The sequence below is a fragment of the Corvus moneduloides genome, chromosome 4, assembly GCF_009650955.1.
Source record: "Corvus moneduloides isolate bCorMon1 chromosome 4, bCorMon1.pri, whole genome shotgun sequence".
NCBI classification, from domain to species: domain Eukaryota; kingdom Metazoa; phylum Chordata; class Aves; order Passeriformes; family Corvidae; genus Corvus; species Corvus moneduloides.
This window is the reverse complement of record NC_045479.1, coordinates 4,725,043-4,738,592: the sequence shown is the minus strand read 5'-3', so window position 1 is coordinate 4,738,592 and position 13,550 is coordinate 4,725,043. Positions and strand designations below refer to the sequence as shown.

General features: G+C 43.3%; 1 protein-coding gene across 3 annotated transcripts; it reads left to right on the top strand.

The window, feature by feature from the left end:
* The first annotated feature begins 1,764 nt into the window (after positions 1–1,764).
* LOC116442951 (aldo-keto reductase family 1 member B1-like) lies at positions 1,765–10,797 on the top strand. Of its 3 annotated transcripts, none has more exons than XM_032106649.1 (10): positions 1,765–1,860; positions 4,060–4,227; positions 4,896–5,012; positions 5,648–5,725; positions 7,014–7,136; positions 7,394–7,473; positions 8,270–8,351; positions 8,825–8,908; positions 9,322–9,404; positions 10,174–10,797. In XM_032106649.1, exons 1-10 carry the CDS (start codon positions 1,795–1,797, stop codon positions 10,211–10,213), a joined length of 921 nt encoding a protein of 306 aa, XP_031962540.1. In that variant the 5' UTR covers positions 1,765–1,794; the 3' UTR covers positions 10,214–10,797. The 3 variants fall into 3 exon arrangements, with proteins under 3 accessions (XP_031962540.1, XP_031962539.1, XP_031962541.1); XM_032106648.1 differs by having other exon boundaries at positions 7,367–7,473; XM_032106650.1 differs by lacking the exons at positions 7,394–7,473; positions 8,270–8,351.
* The last annotated feature ends 2,753 nt before the right edge of the window (positions 10,798–13,550 follow it).

Here is a 13,550-nt window from a genome sequence, read left to right as displayed (position 1 = left end):
CATCAAGGAAACAACTGCAGAGACATATTTAAGAATCTTTTCAGTCAGTGAAAAAAACCATTTAATTTCAGTGAAAAGTAATCAGTGTTTTTTTGAATAAAATATTATGGGATACATTCCCTAGAAAATCAAGTCTTGTGGTTTATTCTTGATCTGGTCTTCCTAAACACCCTGAATGCAGCTGGGAGGCTACAGGCCACGTGCACAGAGGTGTGTGCTCGCATCAGGAGTTCAGGGTAGAGCTGCTGCCGGTGCTTAGCTCCAAGAGCCAAGGCAAACCAGCTAAACCTGGACACTTCACCCTTGTGCTGGAGGCACAATGAGTTTGTTTTCAGGTTTGCTTCCACGTGCAGATGGGCCATGGGGAGAGCAGGGTGGGGTGAGCAAACTCGGGTTTAAAAACTGCCCGACCTGAGCTGCTTTTGCAAAAAGTCACCTTGGCTGCCTCTGTGGCCACAGCAACGCTCAGCCTTGTGCTGGATAAAGTGCCCAGGAGTTGCTTTCATCTGGCGAGCCCCCTTCCAGCCTGGAGCCCGGGGTTCAGGGCTGGTGTGCTGCTGAATGGGCATAACACGGAGCGTGGTGGGCACGTGGAGTCCTCAGCTGGGGCTGCTGGCATAAAACAGCTCCCGGTGTTTCTGCCAAAAACACTTTTCTACCAAAGAACCACCAGGAAGGAGTGGGCATTATTTGTCCTATGTTTGAGTCACTGTGCAAATGAAGCCCAGCACCAATAGCAAGGGCCTTGTAAAGCCAGATAAAGCCAAGGGGTTGTGTGTGGAGAGATTATAGTAGATCCTGGTAAGTCCTTGTTTCCCTTTTTTTTGTTTGGTTTAGGATTACCATGCAGTAGCAAATTACACATTCTCTGCTTCATCTCTTCCAGACTCTTCCTCAGATTCATTATATTCCCCACCTTCAAGAACCACACAGAAAACCAGAAAAAAGAAATAAATACATATAATGCATGTCTCACAGAGGTATAATTGCTAAAATGTCAATATGTAATTTACAAAATCACTGAAGGACAGGGATGTGACAATGATTCAGAGAGTCATCAAAGATCTCTCCTTTTGTCACAAATAAGGAGAAAAACCATGTAAGGGAATGAAATATCCACGCAGCAGCCATGGGCACTACAACTGCTGGTTAAACCCTGCTTTCATTGCAGAATTCAGGCCAACAGGCCTGGTCTTTTTTACCTCAGAAATAAAATTAAAAGGGTTCTTCCGAACTGGGTGACCACTCATCGTACAGTGTCTGAGAGGAAAAGCCATGGGGAGCCTTGAGATCAAATATATATATATAAAAACCTGGGTGCCTGATGCAGATGAAGCTGTATTGGGAATTTTTTTAACAATGATTCTTCCTGTGGACAGGCTTATGCTTCCTCCTGAGACAAACAGCTTTGTGGTGCCTTCTGGTGATGTGTTCAGGACAGGTGAGAGGAGAAATGGTTCTTGGGGCATGTGCCAACTCCCCAGATACCACTTTTCCTGCAGACAAGCAGACCATGGGGTATCCAAAAACCTGTAACCTCAGCCAGTGCAAAATTGCCAAAATTGCCACGATGAGCCCACTCAATAAATCCATGAGGAGCCTGCAATCAGTTTTTAAGCTCTTTGAAGGGTGAGATAAACCAAAATCCCTGCCTCCTCTTATTATAGCACTTCTGCCTGTATTTACCTTGTCTGCAGCCAGTCAGCAGGCAGGAGGGAGGAGCAAAGCTGATTTAAAAGGTTCTGCAAGAGCCCACAGCCTCTCCTTGCCTGTGATGCTGGGAGGAGACTCTGCATGGCCACTTACCTGGAGCTGCCCACTCGTGGGAGGATGCCCATCCTGGGACTGGGGACCTGGCAGGTACCTGCTGGAGCTGGGGACCTCTGGTCAGGCAGGTGACACCAGCAAATTGCTGAGAATTGTGGTGTATTTTTTCACCAATCTTCTCTTCGGGTCAGGAGAATGCAGCAAATCCTCTGTGTGATGTTTCCTTTCGAAATACTCCAGGTAATGCAGGTATTTATTCCTGGCCTTCAGGAAATCTTTGGAGTGAGTGGAGGTAGTGAGTAGGTACAAGATTTTTCTTAGCTATGGAAAAAAATTACATACTACAAAAGTAAAAAGTTATGCCCAGCTTGTTTTTCTTTGTATTTTTGTTTTGTTTTGTTTTGCTTTTGGCACTGGGGATTAATATCCCAGCATGTCATGTAGGTGTCATCCTTGATGAGTGTGTGTAGATACAGGAACTTTAGGGGCAATAAGTGGATCTGGAAATGGGAATTTACAATAATTCCTTAGAGACTGAGGATAACTTATTTTTATGGCAGCAGATGAGTATGCAGCACTTTGCAGGACTATAGTTTGGGTGGTTCTTTACCTGCAAATGTTACCTAATGGATTTTCGGTAAGAGAGTGAGTTCAAGAAGATACTGAATTATAAATGTAGAAGGAGTCAGGAAATGAGCTGAAAATTTTAAGAAACCGATCTTCTTAAGAAAGATAAAATGATAAGAAAAGTAGATTTTCCCCTGGATCTGAGACTGGAAACAAAATATGTCAAACCCCAACTTCCCAACTCCATGAAACACTTTGCCAGTCACCATAAAAATATCTGAAATTCTTGCCATATTTTTGGGTCAGCTGATGCTAATCAGCATTTAACTTTATGTGCACAAAGGGGAGTGAGTTTGTTTAACCCTTTCAGTCTTTATGATGACAAAGGACACTAAGAAGGCTGAAGTAGCTGAAGTTGGCTTTAAAGACCAAAGTGTGGCTTGTGGGGGGCCTCTTAGGGCACAGAGCTGTGGTGGGGGAGCTCTCTGAAGGAACGTGCCAAGTAGCTGATAGAAACTGGTTAGGACTAAGTAGAAGGAAAATTTTGGGCACATGATCCCTGCCACCACAAAAAATGTCTTCTGTTATGTAATGAAAACAGGGCCCAAGCCCATGGTGATTATTTCATTAAAGCTATTTGATTTCAAGGTTCCCACAGCAGCCTCGGCATTACCCAGCAGCTCTGACTCGAAGCCCTGCTCGGTGAGCACCTTGTGAAATGAAACAATGGATTATTTTTTCTGAGAAACATCTCACATGACAGAGTTTTATGTAACCTCAGGGTGTGTTGCTGCCTTTGCTCTCCACTGACTCCTCCCCTCAAAAGTGCTCCCAGTCACTCCTGTGTGGCAGCTTTCCCAAGCTGCAGCAGCACCCAGAGATGAGGTGCTCCAAAATGCCAGCATTTGGCCACTGCTAGCCTGTTTCCCCATGCCTCCTTCCCCCTGCTGCCCTGGGAGGCTCACCTGTAGGAAGGGATGGGATGGGGAAAGGGGCTAAAAAAAAGAAAACTTACTGTAAAACTTGCAGCTGGCTATTTAGTTGTGCATACCCTTTTGGGGAAAAAAATTGCTGCATTTTCTGTCTTTTTGTTGTTGTTAATTTAGGTGAACCAACTAAACACCCTTTGACTGGAAAAACTTGGAGAAGTAATATAATTTAAAATAAAAAAGTACATGGGAGGTGGTCATGGTTTTGAATCATGTTTCTTTTTGGAGTGCCTTTTTCTGGATTCAGTCATCAAAGAGCTCTTCAGTGTCTCCAAGCCAAATATCTGAAGTGATTTATTTTGCTATTAAGTACCAAATGTGTATTTTACCCGGGAGGTGGCACTGTCTGTAGTGTTTTGAGTCCCCTCACCTCCCTGTCCTGTGTCAACAAGAGCTGGATTGTTTTTGTGCAGGGCCAGCACGCATTCCAGACGCGATTGGTTTCCTCATGTCACCAGCATGCCACACTGAGGTTGCGTTTAATTTCTGGGGAAATTAGAACTTATTTCAAGATAGCCTCGTGTCCCAAGGTGAACTTCCAATCCTTAGAAAAGGGCAGATCATCGCAGGCACCTCATCAGTGACTCCCTTGGCCACTTGATTTCACAAAACTAATGAAAGCCAGATCCAGACTGGAATACCTCATTATTTGGGGGCTTAAAGACGCCAGATTTGGAGAACAGCAAACTTCTTAATCTGCTATTTAGCAAATCACGGGCTTCTCTTCTGGTTTCAGTCTCTCCAGGGAGCAGCAAGAGGCGCGGTGAAGTTTGCCATCGATGTTGGGTACCGCCACTTTGACTGTGCCTACATGTACCAGAACGAGAGTGAGATCGGGGACGCGCTGCGGCAGAAACTTCAGGAGGGTGTCGTGAGGCGAGAAGAGCTCTTTATTGTCAGCAAGGTGTGTCCTTGGATAGTGTGTCTCACGTGAGGCCAGCTCTCGGGAGGAGAGACAAGGTCCCGACATGGAAAGTGCCACGGGATGAAGCTGGTCGGGGAATTAACTCCTCTCTGTCGGGGCAAAGCATTTGTGGATGGTGGCGGGGGGAAGGAATAGGTCAACCCTTGAGAAACAAAAGGCTTGGTTTGAGAGGGGTTTTTTTGTAGTCCACATCCATTGTCAGCCATGGAGACAGGAACTGAGGCCGTGCTCTCGGTGGCCTCTGGGATAGGAAGCAGGGCTATTGTATTCGTGGTCACTCCCGCTGCGCCACCGGCCTCAGCCTGTCAACTCCTGTATGTTATGCTTTGTTTTGTTTTTTCCCCCAGCAACAATGGTAGGAAAAATCAAGTAACTTCTATCTGCTGGAAGCTGGTGGGTCGATTTTCACCAGGTTCACTTATTTTCTTTGTGATAATTGTTGGAATTTCAGAGTATCTCATTCTCATTTTACTCACTTGACCGTACCACAAATAAAATCAGGTGCACACAAGTGGCACTTCCTCAAGACGAGAAGATGTGCCACATCCTGAGCTGCCTCTGTGTCTGTGCCCTCCATTTCCCTGCCAGGGATGCTCTGCCACTGAGAGGGCAGGAGAGCAGCTCCCAGGCTATGTGTTCCCCCACAGCTGTGGTCCACCTTCCATGAGAGATCCCTGGTGAAGGAGGTGTGCCAGAAAACACTTGCTGCCCTCCAGCTGGATTATTTGGATCTCTACCTGATGCACTCTCCCATGGGATTCAAGGTATTGTGACTTTAACTCCTGGGTTCCATCTGTCAGGGCTCTGCCCCTTTTGCCTTTGGGACCAGACATGTCTTTAGTCCTCTCCAACGAGGAGTGTTGGTAAACCTCATTAGGACCTCAGGAGGAAAGGTAAGGTCCTGGCTGCTTAAACTAGCTCTTGTAGTACAAAAAACACCTTATTTTACCCTGCACAGCATTTCCAAGTCATGGACCAAATTACCTTCCAGATCACATTCCTCTTACAGTGTGGGGTTTGGCTGCCATTTCCTTATCCAGAATCAAACAGTTGTGATTTACTTAGTTCTGATTTTTCTCTTCTCTCTCTACCTCCAGGTTAAATAAATCCTTGTTTCCCCATCATGTCACCTCCCTGGCCTTCTCCCAACCCGACTGAGGCACACAGAAGTGCCTGCCCTTCCTCTGCCTGCAGGACAGAGTCTCAAGAGGCAGATTTTCTTGAAGATGACTCTGTTGGTACAGGTTACTTGTGAGGCCATGTCTCACCCCACCACAAACAAAAGTCAGGATATCCAGCTCCGTCTCCAGCTCCACTTGCTTGCCCCAATTTCTAAGTGATTTCTTTAAATACTTATAATTCAGCTGACCTTAATGTTGCTTTTCTTTCGTGCTGATAGGCAGGAGAGGAGCTATTTCCTGCAGATGGAAACGGCATGATCATTCCCAGCGATACACATTTTCTGGATACGTGGGAGGTACATTCATTTACAGGCCAAAAATATCTTGCTAGTTTGAAATAACAGCCTGAAAACTCTAAGCTTTCCACTGTGGGAATTGTTCTGAGAGAATTTCTGACATGAACTATTCGAGATTGCTGATTTCTCTGTGTCCTTGGGCTCCTTTTTGTGTCACTGTGCCAAAATTTAGGTATTTTTATATCCACTGCTTACTAAACTGGCTGGGTTGGCATGACAAGAGGAAATCTTTGACTGTGTGTGTACCCTGCAGTGGCTTGAGCCAGCAAATGCTGTCGCTCTAGTCCCTACCCCAACTCTCTGGGCAATTTTTGGTGGCTTTAATTGTAGCTATGCTCATCTCTAATTGCACCTTAGCTGTCCAGACGCCAGGAAAGCCAACATGCCTTTGCCAATGTACCAGAGCACCCAAATTTCCATCTCTAGAAGGTGGTGGAACTTGGCCGAAGTCCTTTGCTAAGCTCTGTGTGCAGCACAGGCTGTGTGGGAGACCAGACTTGGGTGTGAATTCAAATTCCTGCTTGGCCGATGCTTTGGGCTTCCTTTCCCTTCCACTCCCACCGTGTGCTCAGCACAGCCAGGCCAAAAGCAGACAAGAGACTCACCAGAGTCAGAAGAATTCACTGATGCTTTTTGCCTTCTGTCAGATGAAGAATAAGGCACATTTTTGTAAAGGTGGATGTTTCAGGTTGCTGCTTATGACAGCAACTTCAAATGAGAATTATTTCTGCTTTGGAAGAAGGGTGTCTTCTGCTCTAAAGGCTGGTAGTAGATTATTTTTCCCCTGTTTCTTTTCTGCTGGAGGTGGCAATCTAATTAGGGCTGTCTGGCTGTTTTATTGCTCATTAGTGTGAAAGAAAATAGGTGATGGAGGGGGAACACAGCGCTGCTTATGCCGTCATCCAGCTGCTAAAGGGCACATCTCTCTTGGGAAATTAATCGGTGTTGATGATCAGTATCCATCCTGTTCGAGCTGTCTCGTAACAGCTCCTTGTTGAGCTGCTCTGTTCTAAATAAGGTGCTTTTTATTATGGGATGAGTATTTGGCTAGCTGAGGAATTACCCTAAAAGAATCTCTTTCATCTGTATGAAGGTTACTGAAATCATAACAGTGTAGTGCTTGTGTGAATATTGCTGTTAGTTATCTGTATGGTGACACATGATGTGAGTTCACATACTCTTCTAATGGCACAGCACAAGAGGACCCCAGCCAGGAAGATTTTTACCACTGAAGATAAAGATGAAAGAACTTAATTCAATAGGAATTCCGACTCTGTGGTGTTTCTAGGCTATGGAAGAGCTCGTGGATGTGGGAATGGTGAAGGCTATTGGAGTCTCCAACTTCAACTGTGAACAGATCGATAGGCTCCTGAGCAAACCAGGCTTAAGACACAAACCTGCAAATAACCAGGTAAATTGTCCTCCAGCTCCTCAATACTGACATCACACCTGTCTGGGTGTTGCACTGGATGGAACATCTCTTCAAAGTCCCTTAAAAACCCCATGCCTGCAAAGAGAACCACCTTTTCACATCAGCTGACATGGCACTTGGTAGGTCACCACAGTGATGCTAAACCTTGAAGCACCTTCTGCTTCTGAGAGGTGAAACCTAATTTTTAAATTTTATTTTATTTTTTTGAGATTGAGAGCCACCCCTATCTTCCTCAGGAAGAGCTGATTAAGTTTTGCCAATTCAAAGGGATCTCTGTCACTGCATACTGTCCCCTTGGAGCACCCAACTGGCCAGGGTAAGAATGTTTTGTGAGATTTCCTTCTTAGATGTAGATTGGAGTCAATGCAGTAAACCAGCCTTAGGATGTGGATGAAACCTCAGAGAATGACTACTGTAATCAGAAAAAGATTTACTAATTCATTGAAAATCACACCCACAGAAACCTCACACTTACTGTGATATTCAGTCCACTAATTCATACCCATGCTGCTACTACAGTTTCGTATTTCGAAGAAAAAGGATCAGTTGGTTGATGAAAGCAGAGATAAGAATTCTTGACTGAGCTTTGGTGAGCTTATTAAACATGTAGGAGAATTTCTGAACTAAAAAAACCCCCACCCACAACAAACCAAACAAAAACCCAAAGCAGCAGATGCTTACGAAAATAGCAATTTTGCAGTCCTGCTGAGACAAAGGGATTAAGTTTTTAAATGGGTAAGTTGCAGAAATTTTGCTTTTACTCCCATCTTCATGGCTTTCTCTGACCCAGGACAGGGCATTTGCCAGAGCAGCTGTGCTTGTGAAGGACAAGATGAAATTCTTGGGATCCAGATCAAAGAAATTCCCAGCCTGATCCCAGGCTGGACAGAAATGTGTTACAGTGACCTGTTTTTACTAGAAACTACAGGCCTCTTCTCATGTGCTCACTTGTTGTACAAGAAGAGAATGAAGGAACTAAAGTAACAAGATGTTAAATTAAAGGGTGCAAGATGATGCTTTTTAATCCTTTAAATAATATTCTTATCACACAGGGCTTGAGAGAGAAGACAACGGGGCATTCAGCTGCTGAAATCTGTTTTTTACTTTCACAGGTCCAAGCCTGACCATATTTCCCTTTTTGATGATCCTCAAATTAAGGAAATTGCTCTCAAGCACAACAAAATGGCAGCTCAGGTTAATACTGATCAGAGTTATTTCCCCTGCTGACATGTATTTTTCCCACCTGTGCTAAAGTAACTATTTACAGAGGTATTATGGAATAATAAGATGGAGTTCCAGCTGTGTCTTGTATACAGTTTAATGCTTTAGAAAAATATCCTTTCTACCTTAGTTTTAGTGATGAATGGAAGATTGCCAGTGGCTTTGGGCTTTAACTGGCACACTGGCTGCCCCTCCACACAGCATCCCTGCCACTCCTGAACTCTTGCTCAATGCACGCCCATGTTGTCATCTCAGCTTCAGAGATGGATAAGGATTTAATGAGCTCATGGCGTAATTAGGAAGGGTTTAGGTAGTGCTTCTCCTCTGTGAGCCCTCTCTGATTACCAGTAGAGCTGCTCTGTGTAACCATGCAGGCACCTTTAGTTTTCAGCTTTCAGAAGACAGGCAGCGCTTCTCATCTGTCAATTCCCTGTGTGCTCCTGCAGGTGCTTATCCGGCTCCAGATTCAAAGAAACGTGAGTGTAATTCCCAAATCTGTCACTCCACAGCATATTGAAGAAAATTTTAAGGTAAGATGATACCTTACAGAGTCATTAATGGTATTAAACTACACAGGAAAAAACCCCCACTCTGCCAGGGGTACAAACTACCCCCGTCAAACTTCGAACTGGCAAAACCCTTGTCAGATACCACTTAGGTTAATACTTTATGAATGCAAAAAGTCACTTTGAAAGTAAGGAGCCAAGTCTTGCTTTGAACACATCAGCTAAGAGCTGAACTCTTCCACGTTGTGATACAATTACAATGCAGGCAGACCCAACCAGCACTGTAACCTTACACATTTATTCATTGCTCTCCCCACATGGGTGCCTGTTGCACACCTCCTAGTGCTTCAGCCTGCTTTTGGTACTCTTTTCTGCAAGTAGACTTTCTTGTCTCATTGCAAACTGCAGTAACACAGCTGTTTGGGACCTTGCTGCAGGTGTTTGACTTTGAACTGACTGAAGAGGAGATGGAGACCCTCCTTGGTTTCAAGAAGCGCTATCGCATCTGTGCATTAAGCGAGTGAGTGGCTTTATCCTCATGCAGGCTTTGCAAACAGACACTGTCTGACAGCCTCACTTAAACATAAAGAGAGGGAGCCTTAGCCAACACCTGGTCACCTCTGCTGGAATCTCACACTTGGGTTTATTAGAGCACTGCCTGTCCTGTACAGGTTGGGAACACTGGGACTTCTGCAGGCACAACGTTCTTAAGATGCCCTGTACTGGATGCATATTAAACTGCTGTCTGAAAATCCAAATCAGCTGGAAATTCCAAAATAAATAAGCAGCACTTTTTCCCCTGGTTTTCTTTGGCTCCTTTACATAAGGGACAGTCAGAGTAAATAAACTCCATCTTAAGAATGAGAGTTGTAAGGTTTTTTTTTTTGAAGGGAAGAGCTGGGCCTATGTACTCCTGCCAACGTTATTAAGGCAGTGCCTGGCTAACAGAATGGTTAGATACAGGACTCACCAAGATCTGCATTTTACTCAGTTTTCCCAGGTTACCCACTTGCCTAACAGCATGCTGTGGGCTTGGGAGGTCCCAAGAGAGAGGTTTAATATCTCAGGGAACTTTGGCAATTTCAGCTGTGCAAAGGATACATTAGCCTTTGAGAAGCAGGTCACTGATACATGCAAAGGTTACAGAGCATGCACTGCCACTGCCCTGGGTACACTAGACAGACACACATGTTCTTAGTGTAGTTCAGTTTCAGTTCTCTTACCAGGCGAAAAAAGCTTTTCCTTAAAACTATACCCTTACAATGTTAATCATGCTTCTCTTTTTCTAGATGCAAAAATCACAAGGACTATCCTTTTTTTGAGGACTGACATACACAGCACCTTCAGATCTTCCGGGGATCCAGACTATTTATTGTTGTTTCAAGCAATGTGCAAGAGTTCGTGTATTAATTCACTACAGACATGGAATATGTATTTAAAAATGGGAGAAGGGAGCTCACAGGCATTCTGAAGAGTAATCTTTGAACATGGATGCATTTGCTTCCCTTTTTATCAACCAGTTGTATCAGTCCTTTATCTGCTCTTGTAACCCAAGTTTCAGTTGCAGCAAAATATATATTCTATTATAATTTAGTAATGATAAAGAAGTTTAATAAACCCATCTATTTGGATTAGTGGAAAGCAGTCTTTGTCATAAATATAAATCCTACAAAGTTTAGAGAAAATTTCTCTGATCAGAGATACATACACTATCTTTTAATTGTCATTATAGGACAATCCATATAATACCAGAAGATCTCAATGAGCTGACATGCTGCTTGAGATGCTTAGTTCAGTAATTTCAGTGTAACAGACTGAAAGCTCTTTAGAGGACACTGCTGAATTATGATTCAGGAGCTCTTAATGAGGTTTCCTATTTATGAACTGCTAAAAACTAATAAACTAGTAGGAGATTTGTGTGTTTGGTTTATAGTATCTGCAAGAGTATATAAATACTGCCTTTGTCAGTAGAACGGCTGCAGTTAAGACTGTGAATCTCTCCTAGAAAATCCAAAGTCTGATAAAGGAGACACACAGGAATTATTTTGTTTGGCAGCTGTCATATTTAGCAAGCAGAAGAACTGGGCAGCTTCACAGAAGCCAACAGTAGATTTTCACTCTCCTGTACTGTTCCCTAGGTACTGTTTGCTTGTGTTCTGACTCAAAGGATGTGTCTGGATGCTGTTCTCTCTGGTTAAAAAAAAAAAAAAAAAAAAAGGTCAGTGCTGCTGCAGCCCATGCTGGTGTTATTATTAATGAGGGGTCTGTTAATCAAGGCTTCTTGCTCTTTAACACTTGACTCAAAACTCCTGTACTTGCTTTAGGCTCTTGCAGCCCAGTGTAGGAACAATGTGGCTCAGCACTGCATGCAGAGAGGAAGGATAGTTGTGTAACTAAGGTTCAGGACTAGGATACAAACTTCATGCATACCCTTTTCCAACTGATTTTCCTTGTAGTTGATAAAGGAAATGATGACGTATCTTTGAGCTACTTCAGACTTTTCCAAGATGTTTGAGTAACAGGTGCCCTAGAAACAACAGAGCAATTCCCATCTAATTGGATTTCCTACAGCAACACTTCTAAAGAAAGAGGTCTGAAAAAATGTATCAGGAATTGACACTGCTATGGACAGGAAGGTTCCTGTAATGGGCATTTCTCTTTTTTTCCTCCTCCTGAACATGCTACATTTTAAAGGCCAGTTGCAGGATATCATCCTAGGTGCAATTAGAAAGTGAGCTCCATGGAAGGTGCTCTGCTCCCAGGTATTCAGCCTGTGGGCACTTGTCAATCTACAGCAGTAGCAGCAATACCCACTTAAGGCTGTAGTGCACAGCCTGTCTTGAAATATTCCCTACTTCATAGGAATTTTCTAACCACATTCCAATTTAATCACAACTATCAGACTTGAAGCTATTTACAGGATGTTTATAGACTGTGGCAGGCAGGAAGTCAGACTAGATGATCACAGTAGCCATATAATAGTAAAAAATTCAAAACAAGTTAGAAGCCAGAGATTGTGCGTTTGTTTCAGAGACAATAGATCTTTTTCAGCTGCAGAGACTTTAGTAAAGGTAAAAGGAGAAGAATTTGGGTGGTGTCAGTTACTGGGAAATAAAGCCCCCTGTTTTGCAGCAGAGCCACAGCCCTATTTACAACATGCCTTTCTAGAAGAGAGTTGCTGCCTCACAGCAGAGAGAAGAGAGCCTGCTGCCAGGAGCTGTACGGAAAGGTTTATAGTATCCCAAATTAATTTTCAGTTCTATCAGCTATGCAACAGTGCTCTTACACCAAACCCACACAGACATCGTTCCTAGTCAGCAGCGACATTATCTGTGCCAATGAGCCCAGTAAAATGAAAACACCTTAGCTTGGCATTTTGTCTTTGTGTCACAATGTGCTGTCCCATGACTTCAGCTTTTTATTGTGGAGTTCATCCATTCTGGTAGAGTCAAGCCTCATGAAAAGTTCCAAAGGGGCTGGGTGAAAAAAGTAAAATGTTATGTCTGTATTTTGGAGGGAAAACTGGATAACACAGGTAATGAACAATAGGTAAAAATCCAAAACTCTTTGCTGATCATTGCTGCTCAAGCTTTCCATCTATTAGAATTCCAAGCTCTCTCACATTGAGGCCAACATCCTTCAAAAGCAAACTGAATGAGAAGCCAAAGACAGTCAGATACAAACCTATTTCATTAACTTTTTGCACGCAATCCTGCACAAGAAGTACTGGTCCTTGCCTTCCTCTGAATCTTAAACAAGACTTACTGTTATCACTCAGAAGACAGATGAGGATAATCAGTGGCCTAGGAATAATTTATACAGATGGCAATTAAGTAGACTAAGACTTTCCCTGACAAGGAGCTGTGCCAGATGTTTTTCAAACCTGGAGCAGCTTGCAAAGTGTGACTGGAAATAGACCAGCTGTTATTTCCTCCACGGTAAAAACCAGCAGCATCAAATGAATCTAGCAGCAAATAAGCCCAGAACAAGTAAGAGATGGCAATTCTTCACAAAATGTGAGTGTGAAGCATCATTCCCTTGGAACATAACAGATTCAGAAGGTAACTGAACAACAAAGAGTTAACTGATGGCTGTTAAACATGAAAGAACATAAACTGCAGTCAGAATATTTAAAGAACACTCCACTGCAATGCTCAACTTGCTCATCTTCAGCAACTTATTTTGACCACAGCAGGAGACAAGATGCTACAATATGTAGATACTTAGTCTGACTCAGTTCAGCTGTTCTTATGAGCTGGCTTGTAATCAGGCCTGTTTCAGTTCAGAAAAGCTAGATTTTGCATTCAGCTTTTTTTTTTAAAGAATTTATAAAAAATACGGAGTTTTGCAGATGTTTGTACTAGTGGTCCTGTACATGCACTTTTAACAAGTTAAAATACAAGAGCAATGTGGCCTGTTTAAGAGTTTTAAGAGCTGCCTCACAGCTAAAATAAACAAGGTCCTGCCAGAATAAGACAGGGCTCTGTACTTTTAAAGAACCCAAGGACAAGGCAGAGGGAGGGATGACAGATAGTTACTGACAGTTTGTAGATAACAAACTAGGGGAATATTAAGTGACTGAAATGAAAATAATTTGTCCCAAGTTAACTGTTCTGTGCCCCAGTTATGCAAAAGACTCCAGATTTCTAGCTGTATCTTCAACACA

What these genes read in the sequence shown, in the direction of transcription:
- LOC116442951 (XM_032106648.1), top strand. Translation starts at nt 1,795, where the DNA reads ATGGCCACTTACCTGGAGCTGCCCACTCGTGGGAGGATGCCCATCCTG. An exon ending in ACTCTCCCATGGGATTCAAG is followed by an intron (nt 5,013 to 5,647) that starts GTATTGTGACTT and finishes TCGTGCTGATAG; the next exon opens with GCAGGAGAGGAGCTATTTCC. An exon ending in ATATTGAAGAAAATTTTAAG is followed by an intron (nt 8,909 to 9,321) that starts GTAAGATGATAC and finishes ACCTTGCTGCAG; the next exon opens with GTGTTTGACTTTGAACTGAC.